Source organism: Lissotriton helveticus, chromosome 11 (assembly GCF_964261635.1).
Source record: "Lissotriton helveticus chromosome 11, aLisHel1.1, whole genome shotgun sequence".
Lineage (NCBI taxonomy): Eukaryota > Metazoa > Chordata > Amphibia > Caudata > Salamandridae > Lissotriton > Lissotriton helveticus.
In genome coordinates this window covers 883,762,445-883,779,801 of record NC_136072.1, presented here as the reverse complement: position 1 = coordinate 883,779,801, position 17,357 = coordinate 883,762,445, and the positions used below count along the sequence as shown (strand labels likewise).

Here is a 17,357-nt window from a genome sequence, read left to right as displayed (position 1 = left end):
CAGCTCATGTTGAAGCGTCAGACTGCCTGGATGTGTCACAATCAGGCTTTAAGCCGAAACACGGTACGGAGACAGCACTAGTGGCAGTCACGGACAACATCAGGCTAGCACTAGATAGAGGACAATCCACTCTACTGGGGCTATTAGATCTCTTGGCGGTGTTCAACACAGTCAACCACCAAATTCTGCTCATGAGATTAAAGGAATCTGGGATAAAAGGTGAGGCCTTGCAGTGGATGACTAGCTTCCTTTCTGACAGCTTCCAGACAGTCAACCCGGAACCTTATAGGTCTAAGTCCAAGAAGCTGACCGAGGGAGTCCCACAGGGATCCTGCCTAAGCCCTACATTATTTAATATCTATATAGCTCCCTTGGCCTATCTTATGAGGACATATGGATTCGTATCATTATCCTACGCGGATGACACCCAGCTTACCTTCTCTTTTGATAAATCTTCCACAGCAGCCCAGACCAACTTCTCTGCCGGCATTCTAGCAACATCTCAGTGGATGTGTGCCTATCTCCAATTAAATGCCGGGAAAACAGAGATTAAGCTTTTCGGAGAGGCCGCATTGAGGTGGACACCAGAGTGGCGGCCAGGGGAGTTGGGTGTCCCCCAGCCTCGAAGGCATCAGTAAAGAATCTAGGGGTGCGCTTTGAGCAGAGTCTGAACATGAAGGAGCAGGTGACTCATATGGTAAGCTCATGCTTTCATGTACTGAGTCTGCTGAGACGAGTATTTCTGTTTCTCCCAGACCATAGACGGAAGACTCTCATTCATACGTTAGTCTTGAGTCGTTTTGAGTACTGCAATGCTCTACTGATTTCGTCCAATGAGACCTTGTTAGATCGCTTTCAGTTAGTTCAAAGCACTCCCTATAGATCTTCGTTGAGCCTCCTGCTGCGGCAGCTGCACTGGCTTCCAGTGTGCAAACGAATAAAATTCAAGGTTTGCTGCATCGTCCATAAGGCAGTGTATGGCAATGGGCCAACATATCTTGCGGAGAAGCTTAGACAATACATTTCCCTTAGAGACCTGTGATCCAGCAATAAATCCCTTCTTAACCCCTTGGCTGCGGGGCCGATCCCCCCGCTGTGCTGGGGGAGGGAGGGGCGCACACAGCACCCCGTTGCTCATGACGAGCTCAGCTCGTCATGAGCCACGTGTCTCTTGTGCTCATGACAAGCAGAGCTCGTCATGACCACGCCCGTTCCTTAGAACGCCCAGCACAGCAGGGGAATTAGCCCCGCACCTGAGCGTTCTAATGGTCATGACGAGCTCAGCTCATCATGAGCACACGAGAACCGCGGCTCATGACGAGCTGAGCTCATCATGAGCGTTGGAGGGGTTAAAGTTCCTTGTATTAACAAGGCTAGGACGAGGGGGAAGGCCTTTTCTTACCTTGCCCCACGGAACTGGAATTTGCTCCTGACTACACTGAGGCAGTGTACGGACCATTTCCACTTTAGAAAGTCCCTGAAAACATTTCTGTTCTAGACGCCTCACATAGTATCAGCACCTTCTCACATGTCCGCAAGCGCAGAGATACCCCTGCAGGGGTGATTCAGGCACTATATACATAAATAAATAAAACTGAAATTGATTTATACATACACATGGCACTTGGCAAAGTTGTATTGGCTGGAGAAACCTCCTCTACAGATATACCATATTTCTATGGTCTGATGGGCACACTTATCTTGTCTAAAGTATACAAATGGTTTATGACATTTCTTTTAGTTTTAGTAGCAGGCATAAACTCTTCTATATATATACCTACATTACATAGATTCAGCAATTATGACATTGTCTGATATTCACGTCTCATGTGGTGTAATACACATTTTTATGAATGTATCTGCTTATTACAGGTAGCATAGTTTAATATAAAAGGACACATGTATAACAACAACTTTATCTCTATACCATGAGAGGCATATTTGTCTGAGTTTACTGTTATTGTGCACTGTTGTGTTGTGCATATAGTTGCCATGTGGAGAAGAGCCAGCTCTTGAGTAATCTTCTGAAGTTGAGATGGTTGTCATTGGACGTTATTTGTGTTGCTATTAAATTCCATAGTTTGGATCCTTGAACAGTGAAAGATGGTCCACCCATGTTTTTCCCCCCTGTATGTAGGAACATTGAAGTGGGGTGCCATTTTTTTGTATAATTTAGTTTGTTGTCTGTATTTGTTTTTATTTCCTGATAAAGAGTGGTCCTTTGCTAAGCATTGCTTTGTATGTGACACAAGGTGGATCTTCTGGCAACTGGTAGGCAGTATATGAACCTCAAAGCAGGGACGAGGTGGGCTTGTAGCTTTACAGGGAGAGGTGGTCTGGCTGTAGTATTATTAATTATCTGTATTCTTCTCAGAATTGACAGAGGTGAGCCATGAAAAAAACATTAGTGCAATCCAGTCTAAATATAGGAACTGACAATGGCTCCATGGTACATGAATGATTTTGTCTCAGTCAGATTGTACAGGAACTTTGTGCGGTGGTGTTGAGTCAGGGCATCACCTCTGTTTAGGTGGTTTCTACCCCAAAGTCTAGACACCAGATTCGGCATTATACCTCATTTGTTATCATACACCTTTGGGATAACCCTCCTGGGGGAGTATTTTGGATAACCAAGAAGACGTTAGTGCCATGCATCATGCCATATGCTTCACGTGGTTTCTTCATGTTGGAATATCGTTGTGGAAGCTTAATTTGAGCTGTAGGAGGGAATCACCAGCATAACTGCCCCATCTGCCTCCCAGGGGGGCAGAAAGGCTAATTGTGGCAGGGGGTGGGGGAATTGGCAGGCCCATTTTGGGCAGCCCCCACTCTAATTAACATTGCCACCAAAAGAATCCCTTGCGTCTAGTGGGCTTTTTTCCCCCTGGGGGGGGTAGATTGGGAGCAACTGCCTCCCAGGGGGTGCAGAAAGGCTGTAATGTGGTGGGGGTTTGGACATTAGCTTGCCCGTTTTGGGCATCCCCCACCCAATTAAATTATCCCCTAAAAATCCCTGGTGTCTAGTGGGCTTTCTAACCCAGGGGGCTGCTGCCCCATCTGACCACCGGGGGGGGCAGAAAGGCTGTAGTTGTAGCACGGGTGGGGGCATTGGCATGCCCGTTTTGGGCAGCTCCCACCCTCATTGAAATTGCACACAAAAAATCCCTGCCATCCTGTGGGATTTCTGCCCCCCACTGCCCTCATCTGGGCCCCCGGGGGCAGAAAGACTGGAATTTTAATGGGGGTATTGTCATGCCCATTTTGGGCAGCCCCACCCCTACATGAATACTAAAAAAATCCCTGGTTTCTAGTGGGCTTTCTGCACCCCCCAGGGGTCAGATTGGGGACTACCACCCCCATCTGTCCACCAGGGGGGCAGAAAGGCTGTAATTTTGGCGGGGGCATTGGCATGCCCGTTTTGGGCAGCCCCCACCCTAATTAAAATTGCCCCCAAAAAATTCCCTGGTTTTTATTGGGCTTTCTCTCCCCCCCCCCCCCCCCCAGGAGAGCAGAAAGACTGTAATTTTTGCGGGGGCATGGGCTAGCCCATTTTGGGCAGTCCCCCCACCCTAATTCAAATTGCTCCCAAAATATCCCTGCCTTCTAGTAGGCTTTTTGCCCCCCGGGGGCAGATTGGGGGCTACAGCCCCCATCTGCCTCCCAGGGGGGCAGAAATGCTGTAGTTGTGGTGGGGTGGGGGCATAGGCATGCCTGTTTTGGGCAGCCCCCACCCTTATTGAAATTGCACCAAAACATAATCCCTGGCATCCAGTGGGCTTTCTGCCACCCTGGGGGGGGGCAGATTTGTGGCTACTGCCCCCCGGGGGGGGCAGAAAGACTGAATATGGCTTTCTGTGTTTTGGCCTCTCAGTCCTGGCGCCGGGAAACCCTTTGTGGGTATCTGCGCGCATTATAAGTGCAAAAAATAAATAAATAAATAAATAAATATTTTCTGGGGGGAGCAAAGGCCCTTACCCAAGGGGCCGCATCCCTCTACCTGGTGTCTAGTGGTGGATCCCTGCTTGAGGATTGCCCTCCTGGGGTGATCCCCCAGCAGGGATCCACTGGTGAGGGGTACCATTGGAAAGGGGAGATTCTCCCCTTTCCAATGATCCATCTCCCGTCTTTCTACGTGCTCATGGGGCTGAGCTAGTCCCCTGAGCACGTAGAAAGTGAAACTGAAATGAGCCTTAAGGCTAATTTCATTTTCGGTTTCAGTGAAATGATGTCAGCACGACGTGCCCGCTGATCGTTATTTCACTGAAATGAGGAAAAGGGGGGCTTAGGAGCTGGGGAAGCTCTTCCCCAGCTCCCGAGGCTACAGGGGAGAAATAAAAATCCCTCTGGTGCCTGCACCAGAGGGATTTTTGATGGCTTGTTCCAGGTCCTGCGCACCGAAGGGGTTAATCATCTCTATATATAATCACACCCTTTTTCGGGCACTGTTCAGTCTGCACTATAACCTCTTATTGTTTGCCACTTTATTGATTGATGCTATAAATATATCTTTTGCAAGAAGATAAGAGAGGCTGTAGATTCAATGCAGGACTGTTGTGATTATATCACAAATTAATGTTGAATGACTCTATTACCAGGGATTTCTCCGAACAGTATTATTGGAAATGAGTCCCATTGACATTTTGAACAGAAAAGCATGGCAAATAACTTGTCGTTTAGCAAAGGCACTCAAGAAAACACTAATGTAAATACAAAATACAAATGCATACACTCTGCCTCTCCAACTGAAAGATTCCTTCTACTAAGTATCTGGATGTTTTGCTCAACTTCATTCTTTGCTGCTAAACTTCTCATAACCTAAGTGGTCTTGATCAAGTTAATTATTTCCATAGGCTTCGTGAGAGCTTCCCAAGGTACTCAATCTCCATTCTGGAAATAAGTATAAACATTGCTACTCAAATACTCTCAGTTTCTAAGGCACATATCACCACTACAACTGTTAGCTGTCAGCAAATTTAAGGGCAACATTTAAATTTCTAACCCTGGTTTTCCACCTAATGAGATAAAGGGTACATCTCCTCCATACCTCTGTCAGATTCGCTCCAGACACATGCCATGATGAACACAGCGATCCAATACCTTCACTCACATCCGTCCCCAAAGCACCTGCACCAAAACAACATTCATGTCTTTTGAAATACATGGATCCCCCAATCAAAATACCCTCTCTAGCAAACCGAGACTTAATGACCCCTTTTTATATTTCAGTTTGCTCTAAGCACCCACCCGCATGGCTGCCTCTCTGCCCAGGTTCTGCCATACCCAGCTCCATACTCCTTGCCCCATGATTGTGTTATTTTCCAATATAAATTTGTGGCACATGATATTGGATGATCGTTATTATTTAGACCCATTCCTCACTAACCATCACTTCCACCTTTCTTTGGCACCATTATATTGACTATGTCCTTATGAACAAACATGATACCATGCACGGCACTTTGCATCTGCGACCCCTCAAACCAAATACATAAAAACATACTAGGCATCACTGGCATGTACTGATGGCAGAGCAGTGCTGACATGGTTAAGACATTTTTCACACCTTTTATAGTTCTTACTGACGGCTTAACAATGACTACGAGTGTTTGGTTCTTGTCAGTCCATAGCGGAACCCATCAAAGCCTCATTCTGAGTTCCGGGATACAGGCCATGTAGCTTTGCTTCTCCGGAGTTACCAATAGTAGAGGCATTGATAACTCTGAGGATGGAGGAATGGTGCACCAGGTATTACCAGTGGAACCATCAAGGTTTCCTTTGAATTGAGTCGCATCTGGGGAACCAGAAATACCACAAAAAGTCGGCTGGTTATTACTATTTTTTGTCTGTATATCACCGAGTTATTCAGGCTGCTTTCATCAGCTTTTGCTGGGTGGAGTGCACCAGATTCATGGGGTGCCCAAAGATCTTGTAATTCCAACAGAGCTGGTAACTAATGAATCTTGATCTTTCCACATGCTAAGTTTCAACATTTTGTTATTTTTTTTTAGCATTGATGAATTGTTAATTGCAATATTCATCAGTGGCGGCTGACACAGATCGAGGGTGGTGAGGCAGGGAGGAAGGGAGGCAGGGGTAGTGGGGAACGGCAATTAACAAATTTAATTCAACTTTCCTCCTTGATGTGTTCTCCTTGCGGCGTCCTCCTCATCGCGTCTCTCTACTCCTCCCACCAGCCGGAACAGGATGCACCAAGGAAGCTCCCAGGCTCCAATGAGCCAATTGCAATGCTGCAATGCAGCACTGTGATTGGTCTGAGCACCCTGGTTTGGCACTCAGATGGGGACTGGGGGCCTGGGGACATTCTCCACCCAGGCTGTAATGCCCAAGATGGCCGGTCAAACATTCATGTGTACATATGGAGTGAAAACCACTCCTCCCCTCCTCAGTCAGCAGAGCAGCCCCGCCAAGCTACTGCGCCCGCAACAATCAAAACTAAAATGATAACAACATTGAGTTATTCTCATTTTAGTTTTCCTTACAGTGCTGAAAAGCAGTGGGGCAATGCTCCACCACCTTAGCAGAGGAGTCGCCACTGATATTTATGTATTTGAATACTTTCTTGGTTATTCATTAATTTTAATACTCGTATTTAATGATTGACTTTGTGGCTATTTTGATTTCAACTATAAAATAAATATATTCCTACTTACCACTCTTGTACCTATGAAGGAGAGGAGCTAGGAAAAAGTGAGGTAGAATTATACTGAAGTCCAGGCTGAGGCTAGACAAATAGGAATTAATTTCACTTTGGACTGGGGCGCATCACTTGGAGGTCAGTGAACAATGAATGTTGGATTGGAAGCCTGGTCGGGATTGAAATTGTTTCAGCCACAGGGACTGATTACGATGTTGGGTGGAAACTTTCCACCCAATACCGACTCGGAATCAGGAACGACTGATTCATTGTCGATGGCTCCACCTGCACAATAACGATGTGACCGAACACTGTTCGGTCAAATTCCTATTGTTTCCTATGCGAGCTTGTGTTCTGCCCTATAAACAGGCCATTACATAGGGGGAAATGGGGTGTGTATGTGTAAAACCCTGCACCATGTCGCGGGCACCGCTGGATGCCTGCCATACAATGCAGAGTTTTACAGGGGGTCCCTAGGGCACTCCCTCGGGCCCCAACTGGATACCGCAGGATGAAGGGGGACCTGCCAAGGGCCCCCAAAGTCACTTCCGACAGCCTTTTCGTGTCAGAGGGGCTGACGCAGAAAGGCTGTTGGAAAGCGACATTGTAACCCTGAGGTCGGAAACGGTTGTACAATGCAGTTCCGACCAACACAAATCCTCGGAGAGCTGGTCGGAACCGATTCGGAATAATCGTGCTGTTTACATTCTAACCGCAAACATCGTAATCGGTCAAGCAGATTGTAAACCAAACGGCCCCAAAAGTGTCAATATTACCTGTGTATTGGGCACATTACATAATCCACGCTTAATTTATCATTGCTTTACACTTAGTAGGCATAGACGACCCTTACATTTCCCTCTTCAAAGTTTCTGAAGCCCTGCAAATATTAACTTGTGATAGCTGCTGCATGGTTTCTGTATTGTAGCACTGCAAATACCACATAACTCAAGTCCACAATAGTCCATTTCTGGATTAACAAATATGCAAAGTAGGCACAGCCTAAGTGCCCCACTCCTTTTAGGGGCCCTGCGAAAACGGATCAAAATAATAATAAAATATTAATTTGATCGTGAAAGAAAATTACAATCAAGCTTTCTTAAATGGTTTCCAAAAGATAGAAAAAAAATGAATCAACTCAAAGAATCGAAAACTTTGTATTAAAGACTTTATAGAGAAAATACTGTATAAATGTAATGTACCTATTAACAACGTAAAGGACATAAACCACAGACAACAGATACACATAACTGTTTGCCTCTTAAAAGCTCATCTTCTGGCAGCTGTCAGGTTGTGAAAAATTCCGGTGCAAACTACGTAGTGTTAATTATTAAAATTAGTGGTTGGCAAAATTTAAAACGTATTCGGACTAGGAGATCATTTGCATGGGGGGGTGGTTAGAATGCCTAGGGGCCTCCACAGGATTTAATTTTGCACTGAGAGTAGTTATTTCATCAACTGAGCCAGAGTGCATTGACCATGTCGGGATTTAAAGCACTTGTGTAGTCAGATGGATCTCTGAAGCAAGCACCGAACTCACAGAGGGCCATATTATCAAGGAAGCTGCGGTAGTTTATCGCCGCTTTACCGGCAGGAAACTGCCGATAAAGCAGCGATAATGGGCTTGATAATATGCGATTCGAATTTCAATCGAAGCCCAGGTTAGATGTGTGAACATCTAACCTGGGCTTCGATTGAAATTCGAATCGCATATTATCAAGCCCATTATCGCTGCTTTATCGGCAGTTTCCTGCCGGTAAAGTGGCGATAAACTACCGCAGCTTCCTTGATAATATGGCCCAGAGTTATCTAACTAGCATATCCATAAATAAACTGGCTGTATACTTCGTTTCACTAAGTTTTGTAGGAACGTTTCCATCTTCTTTCAACTAACAAATTTAAATCATATATTGTTCCGATATTTGCCGCATTTTTTATATTCATCTATATTATTTATATTTTTATATTTTATATATTATTTACATTTTTATATTCATTTTATTTGTATTTCTTTATTTAACCTTGTTGGGTAGTTCCTCGTCTTTCCTCATAATTAATAAAATTAATAGAAATGCACAAATATTATATATTGGTCTGTAATTCCTGTTTGTTTGTCTCGCTGTCAGTAAATTAGTTATATTTAATTAGTTCAATAATCTCTCTACTCTCCTTATTAGTCAACTAGTGCCCTTTATGCCTTCACAATGCACCGCCCCAATAAATATACAAAGCACACAAACATTTTCATTACTTAGAACAACATTCCAATCACAAACTCACTGAAGAACTTTCACTTCTTTAATCAAGGAAGTCTTTGAATTAGCAATTTAAAACTAATAATGTAAAAGATAAAACACCATTACAGTTGGTCAAACATGTCCCTGCTTCAAACAAAACAAACATACAAACAAAACAATACAGCATTCTAATAAACGGTACAAAAAATGCTTGCGAATTGCAGTTTGCATTACCAGCTCATAGTTCTGACATTTTTAATCCACTCAGCTTTTCTTTTCTAGTCATAGGATATTATTAAAAACAATCCATCTTAGTTGTTATTTGTAATTCACAGAAACACACCATTCCCCACTTCCTTAAATATTTTCCATGACTGTCTTAACTGAATTCTCTTATGTTCTTAATTGCATTTAAAAAGCTAACACATGCATGAATATGAAAAATATAAAAGATAAAAAAATAAAAATCAAAGCAATGGATGTTAAGTGTAGTTCTAGTACCAAAGGTTGTTCTCTTTCACCCATGCCAGGTAACACATGCAGGACCGGCTTTAGCGCTGCTGGTTCCCTGTGCCACAGTCCTTGTTGGTGCCCCAAAATGACTTCCTTTTTTGAAAACAACAGTGAATATGAATTTATTTCTACCCCCAAACAATCTTTTTTTTTAGCAACTTTATGACAATGAAACACTGGGAAAAAAACATAAAGTTATAACCTATAAGATGTAGCATGCATATTACTCTTTAATGACAATTAATACTTCACTGTACTATATTAGGATTGTAATATATGAACTGCAAGTATCAAAAGGATCTCTGTGACAAAAGTAGTAGTCCACTGAGCTATCTACATGAAATACAATTCTGTCATCTGCATGCATGATACAGTGTTGCACTACTTTATTATGAGTCAAAACTGACAATAGAGAAAGTTTGATCTCTCGCCAGCAGGTCCATTAATCAACAGAGCTATCTTGACATTTTTATTGTTGCCTGAAAATTACTGGACGCACAAGTAACTCTGTGCAGGTGCTTTTAATTCCATAATGTATTTCAAAACACAGAACATAGAAGATGGGCACCTGGTGCGGCGACACTGGTTGCACCTCCCTAAAGTCAGCCCTGAACACATCTCTTACAATACACAGGTATTCAGAAATATTTCCTAATAGCTTGCTTGCTACTGGATATTATAAAGTAAAAATATATGTTCGGGTATGATGTTTAGTGTTGAAAATCTCCCTGTGGTTGAAGATACAAATCTGACATTTTTGAGTCCATTTTGACCATCTTTTTTTATAACTTGTGCAAGCTTTTCATTAAACTTGGACATACCCCTTCCTAAGAATTCTCATTTAGTTGTCCATTATGAGACAGCGAGAGGTGAAGAAAATGCTGTCAAGGAAATTATGTGAATTAACTGCCAACCATTTTACTTAAATGATCCATTCTAAAGGTAATACCCCCGTGTAAGGTGTAAAAAAGAAAAATACCCACTGCATTTTTCCAATCTGAACTCTCTAACTCTGTTTGAACAGTCACTCCTTCCACTTCAGAGTTCTCTACTAACAATAATGTTCTTCAGTGGCTCCAGATGTTCATTTATCATTCGGATACAAGATGCAGCCAGGAAAGGAATGTGGAAGCTGCTGGGTGATGTTCGTTGTTATGAAACCATTCGATGATCCTACGAAAGGGATTGTTCTTTATTTAGAGCCTCATTGGGTGTAGAATCCCTGCTGCAGCTACCAGGATCTGATATCACCATCATTGATTCGAAGGAGATCACTGAACTATGAATGGGAAGCCATTTGGTATTTCTGGGGTGTTTTGAAACCTCCTGAGGCTCACATGAAAGGGATATCATTTTTTGGAGAGCCTCAAATAATTCAAGTATCCCTCTAAGCCATTCTTTCAACCCTGACTATTTTTGAGTGGCAGCCGAAATCAAAGAGGGCAAGATGGGGAAATGAAAGTGTGTTACTGTGGAGTTTAGAAGCTCTAGAGGATTCTGTAAGGTGGATTTGTAGAGCGCTGCTTGTCACCCTTGAGGGTATTCAGACACTTTGGAAAGATTACAGGATTTGAAATACCAAGCACTTTCTTTTACCTTCCTGCTTTCTGGCTGTGAGTTTTTTTACTGCCACAACAGGCCCTAGGGGATGGAGGGAAAGCTGGGTCTTCATTAGCAAAACTTAAACCTTCTTTCTCGAACTCAAAACCCAAGTTGATCAAGGGAGACTGAAGGGCAAGCACATTAACTCATGGTGATTTCTGACCTTTAACATCTCCAGGGAGCACGCTTTACCAAATATTAGAACTTGCTGCAGCCCTCATTTTTTAACATAAAACATGAAATTGATTTTCAATTGGTGAAATTGCAACAATTCTTCCAGCCCCGAGTTTGTAAAATTGAGTAATTTCATTCAAACAAAACTTTTAAAGAATTGTAGTTCACTTATGGGCTGAACATCCTGCACCAAAAAGAAATTAATCTTGGAGGCAAATGACCCTTCCGTTCAATAAATCATTTGCACCAGCGGTGACACAGAATTTTCAGGGCAACTGTCTTAAATTTGGGATTACTCATGAGAAGTATTAATGCGTGTACCAGTGGGTATAGAACAGTCATATTTTTATAGATATAGAACATTACACTCCGTCTGTGACCAGATTGATCAGATAATGTTAGAATCAAACACAGGTAGAAGCAGACGTACAGAAGTAGCAGGGATAGGATGGTCTTAGCTGCCCCCTTATGGGCCTCCACGCTTGGCCTGCTGAAGCCTGTGGAGTTCTCTTGTATTCTCTGGGTGTGTCTGTATAGTGAGGCGAGAATCATCACGACTGAGGTTATTATCATTGACAGTGGCAAAGAATATCCCAGGATGAACATGAAGATCACAAAAGAAGAGCTGTATGTGTATATTGTACCTTCGATGACAGGAGGCAATGCAGTAGAATTTGTAGGATACAGTTCTATAAGATGCCCAATTACTGAGACACTGACAACTAAAGATGCCACCAGAGTGCCCAGAATAAGCCAGGGCACCAAGCCAGAGATCTTCAGCTTCAGGCGCAGGAAGAGGGGGTGGCTGAATGTGGCAATCTTGAGGCAGTAGAAGACACAGAGCCAGGCAGTGATCCAAAAACTGGAGAACACAATCAAGGGGTAAAGCACAAACACAGATTTCTGAAAAGCTTTAAGAATATAAATTTCTCTCCAGACGACCCGGAACAGGTATTCTACTGATGCGAAAGTCTGGATGGCGATATTGGTAAAAGCAGCAGAGAGTAGAATGAGATTGGATGGGGCCAGACTTCGGCTTTGAGACCAGTCTTTAGAGATCACTGAGATCATAAATATGCTTATTGTGGTCCCCATCATAAACTCTAATCCAAAAAGGACCAGGAAAAAAATATCAAATGAAGGCATTTCCTTTAATGTGGAACCTTGTCAGCTCTACTCTGTGTTCGTCATACAAAGCAACATTTGTATGTCTTCATTCTTCCATCCCCTCTGATTATTCAATCAAGAAGTTTGGTTATTTCTGTCCATGGGAGTAAATAACTTCCTCGTGTATGTTTAAAGTTATTTTATGTTGATATTTTTTTAAAGAAATGTCTAAAAAGTGAATAATACCACTCTTGTACATCCAAGGAAAATGACGAATAATATGAAATTAAAGATGATCTGGCAAATCAGCATAGTCAATGAATGAAAAATTTTGACATTTCGACCTCCTGATGTGTTTTGTATATGTCAACCGGAAGCCATTCGAAGCTGTGCGGATGTAGTGACGTCTGACGAATACTTTTACTTCATCGCAAAATATAGGGCGAGCTTTTCTTCAGCAAGTACAATGAAGAATTTCCTCAGATTTCTATCGCGTTGTTTTTCCACTTAACGTCCTATGCTGTCATGGCAGTCTCTTCGTCTCCTATCCCCTCAGTCAGTAACTCACAGCTTACATTCTTTTCCCCTTTCCTGTGATTTTTCTCCCCTTTTATAAACACCATCTATCCCGAGAGTCATCCCCTCACCCCCTGTTTTCCATCTGAAGTCCCTCCTTCCAAACAATTACTTCTCAAATGTCTTCCTGCTCTTAAATCATTGGAAACGGCATCCTCTCAGGAAGAAAGCAAACCATCGAATGAAATTCTGGATAAAAATTAGTGGTGTGTTAAGTATGAAAATGTGTGCGAGCGCGTGAAGAATGAAAGTTTGTGAAAACGTAAATAAGATGAAAAACTCCTGCATAGAAATATATGTAGCTCGTATTAACCAGCGCGTCCAACATCTTGCCACCTCTTTGATAAAGTACCATCTCTATGACTTTATTTTTTGTTTTTATTGTTTTCATCAAGCCATAAAGCTGTTTGAGCGCAGTAAATGCTGCTCATTGTGAATTTATTTTGATAAAACACAAAACAAAAGCATTAATATAATGCTAAACCTCAGTGACATCAACCTTATGGTGACATCTTTACGTGCTTAGCCACTTCGTTTACCTGCTCAGGCGATAGATGCCCTACACAGAGAAGGATGATGCAGCCTATTTCAGTAAAGATTATCAATAAACAGTTTTAAAACAATATTGCAGCAACCTTTTCTTTCTACTCGATCATGTAATTAACCTTTAAACTTACTTTGTTCCTTTAAAATCTTCCAGCCCCTTGTTATTGTTTAGAGATTCCTTTGTTTTTACCATTTTTACAAATTCTCCATCATTGGTTCAACATCTCAACTGCAGTCTCATGAATGCCTGTACATTAACTCCTTGTGATACATGGGAGCCTGCGGTCCCTGTATATGTAACGTCATACTGCCTGCTGCCAGAGCCAGCTCCAGCTGCCCAGGTGCAATGCAGGCCTGGCAGCTCCAGTATAGCCGCAGTTTAACAAAGCAACGAAAATGTATTATTGATGTTTCAATTTGCACTACATTCTGTTTTTAATATTCAGCTAGCTATACCACATGAAAGAGCATGAAAACAAGGATTTAAGTGGTTTGAGGGATGGGTAATGATGCGACCACGTTGTATATGCAATAACATAGGTTTTGTCATACATTTTACGAATATTGCAAGCCACCTTGGAGCTTCACATCCATATAATGAAACTCTCTACGGACACATAACTCGCTATTGATTATCAAAAGTATTATAATGTAGACAGTGAGTACTTTATGTCTTATATTTCACCATTGCTCCAATCCAACATACATTTGCGTTTCCAGATCTTCTTTGTGTTCAAAAAACCAAGACATAGACAAACACTAAACAATCGTCAGAAATAGATGGGCTGTTAATGTTGGAGCTTGTGGTGTATGTTCTCTCTCTTTGCAGAGGTTTCTATCGACTTCCAGGGAGGCACTCTTCAGCAGGTGACCATTAAATTTACATCGACCATCCCCAATGGGATCTGAAAACCACAGGAATGTTATCAAATAAAATTGGTAGAATACAGAAAACCTGGAAATACATTAACTTTGCCATTGCATCAATGTACATTCCTTAATTTGTGACTTTCCTTTGTCATTTCCCCAAACTCTCAAAGCTGCAGTTTCTAAACAATTTGTGTGCACCTCTTTCCAATATTTTATTTATTCTTCAACTTCAATAACTTTAATTCTGAATCCCCAATATCTATGCCGTTCCATCAGTCAGGAGTCCGGCGTTCATTCAGCATCTCCTTCATTATTACATTGTCGCTCCAATAAAACTTTTAACCCTGCAGTCCATCATCCATGAAGTTTTCCTCCAAAATACCATAGGCAGAATATTAATGCAGGGCCGAAGTATCGATTACAAAAATTCCATGATATGCTTCCCTTCAATATGTTTTGGAAGTCAATATTTAGGTCACAATATTTTTGTAGAACGATGACATACAACTTTTATCCAACTTTTCTCACTCACTCCAGATATTTAAAATTCAACAACCACAGTCAGTTGCAACATATTTATAACCTTCTTTCAACCCCTCTCATGTTTAGGTAACTAGATGAAAACCAAATACAGTTTTTATGTTTACAACCACCATTTTCATTAATAGACAAATATTTGTCCATTCCTACATGAGCCGTTGTTGATTCACTGACTGCATTAACATCATACTATAAACACATCGACACTAGTGCTTTTCTAAAATCGTTCTGGTTTGAATTATAGAACATATCTCTTTTTGCAAGTTGGCTGTCAGAATCTATATCCCCCTGTTGACCACACCTCACTGAGTGACTAAGGAGTGCTCGAGTGCTGATTGTGCATGGATGGGGTTAGTGTTTGCCCACAAATCTCAAAAACCCGCTAGTGAATCAGTTCATGTTGCTTCAAACATTATTTCAACACAAATCATTTCCTTTGCCGCCTACAATTTCTCCTTTTTCTCTTCCGGTGTATTTATGATAATCCATCTGAAGGACTGACTTTTTCCACTTGGATCACTGAGTGTTAAGGTCTTTTTCAAGGGCACAATACCTTTAAGAAAGTTCCAAAATACACGTCTTTGCATGGTGACACAGCGCTGGAATTTGTTTAGCTAACAAATGAAGGGCATCGTGTATCACGAACATCAAGCAGAAGAGCGTCTGCCTAAAGCATACGCAAATGAGCTATTTTGCAACTGCGTGTTTACTGTACCCAAATCCACCATTGATTTGCATTCAAATGGAACGTTTGTTTACATGTCAGCATAAGGCCCGTTAGCAGTATTTCCCTCAATGTGTTTTTGTCAGAACATATAGTAGCATGAAAATCGATCATGTGGGAATCTTTAATCAATATTGGACAAAGAGGCTGCATCTTTCTTGTCTGTGTAGGCCATCTATCTCCTTACCAGGTAAAATTAACCCGAACTCACTACGAGGCAAACAGGAGTTCCTTTCAGATGTCTAAAAACGTTGAAATCAAGAACGAATTCATGGACACAGAAGGAAAGACCATCTCAGATGAGATTCCAAATTAGAAAATAAAGGATTAAGGACAGACAGAGATTGTGATAAAAAGCCACACCTAATAACAGCGGGCAGATGGAAAAAAACACATTCGAACGAATTGTAACTTAATGCACAACAAACAGCGTCGGATCCTCCACCATGGCGGAGGAGCGTCTCCCCCTGCCACCCTCAAACTTAAAAAACAAAACAATAATAAAATCGGTTTATTATTGTTTTATTTTTCTTCACACGAATGTGTCTTTGGGCGGGGCCATCGCGGAGGCAGTCACAGTGGGGAGTGGTGGGCACTGCTATCAGTGTACATGTCGGTTTGGTCGGCTGTCTTAGGATAGCCAAACCAGCATGTGCCCTGAGCTGTCTCCAACCTGAGCTGCATTGCTGGTTTAGAGGCAGCAGGCACAGAGTCCCAGGGGCCCATTAGTATGTTGGGCGGATCGCCACCGCCCGCATGGCTTTGGCGATCAGCCCTACATATTCCCCCGCCCGCATGCACACTCCCCCGCCACATTACTATGGCGGGGTGACCCCGGCAGACGGAAAGTCCATCCGCTGGTTTTTCGCCCGGATATGAGTCGACTGGGCGGAAAAGCTGTTAATATGGTGGCGGTGTCTGGTAGACACCGCCATCCAAATTAGAATGCATGCAGGGACATGCCTTTACGTGGCGGCAACGCCGCCACAGAAAGGCATGCGGTCTTCGTAGCGGGCCCCCAGGGTCTTTGTAGCGGGCCCCCAGGGATTCTGGGGTGTGGGGTGTGCACATGGGGGGTACCTATGGTACCTCCCTGCATTTCAATGTACAACGTGGCAGGCACCGCGCAGTGCCTGTCGCGTTGTGCATTAAAATACACAACTTGCATTTGTGGCATTGCGGCGGGCGGTGTTTTTAGCACCGCCCGCTGCAATGTTACAAATGCGGGATGCGCCCGCCAGTGTGGCGGACAAATCCTAATTGTAGGTGCTGGACCCCCGCATGCATTGCGGACGGTCCTGTTTCCCGGGGCTATGGTGGGCGGACATACTAATGAGACCCCTAGTCTCCGTGGGAGCTTACATCTAAGCAGTGTCTGGATTGGTCATAGGGGAGTCTGGAAGCCTGTACTGCTGTGATGCGGCGGACAGCAGGTAAGTTCCATTTCTTTTGAATTGTGCTTTATTAGTCATACCCTGTCCATCCCAGCCTCTCCCCACCACTCTGCCCCGACACCAGCCAATACTGAGAACAAGTGGATAATTCAGTGTCAAGTTCAAGCTCATCCCACTTTCATCATATTCTGAATGTAAGAAAGATTAGAACTGAAATTTGATCAGTGGGTTTGGGAGTATGTGAGTAAGAAAGAGAACCAGTATATTGACAGTCTACATCAAAATACATAAATATGCACAAGTATGTGCCAACATAACAAAGCAAATACCTGTACAGACATAAACTTTACTAAGCTGCACTGTAAAATGTTGGCCTCTTTCCCAAACACGTGTTTTTGAATATGTCCCAACTCTTGAGT

The 17,357-nt window shown here is 42.8% G+C and overlaps 1 protein-coding gene and 1 long non-coding RNA gene across 2 annotated transcripts in view; one reads left to right on the top strand and one right to left on the bottom strand.

Annotated features, from left to right (window-relative positions):
* LOC144791279 (uncharacterized) overlaps positions 1-17,357 on the top strand; it is a 287,934-nt gene that overhangs the window by 56,093 nt on the left and 214,484 nt on the right. The gene's annotated exons all lie outside the window — the stretch shown is intronic.
* Positions 11,419-12,276, bottom strand: LOC144792038 (taste receptor type 2 member 40-like). The gene has a single exon (XM_078666893.1). The coding sequence runs from the start codon at positions 12,274-12,276 to the stop codon at positions 11,419-11,421; it is 858 nt and encodes a 285-aa protein (XP_078523019.1).

Bases quoted from the DNA above. Each gene is read 5' to 3' on its own strand.
- LOC144792038 (XM_078666893.1), bottom strand. From the start codon at position 12,276: ATGGGGACCACAATAAGCATATTTATGATCTCAGTGATCTCTAAAGAC.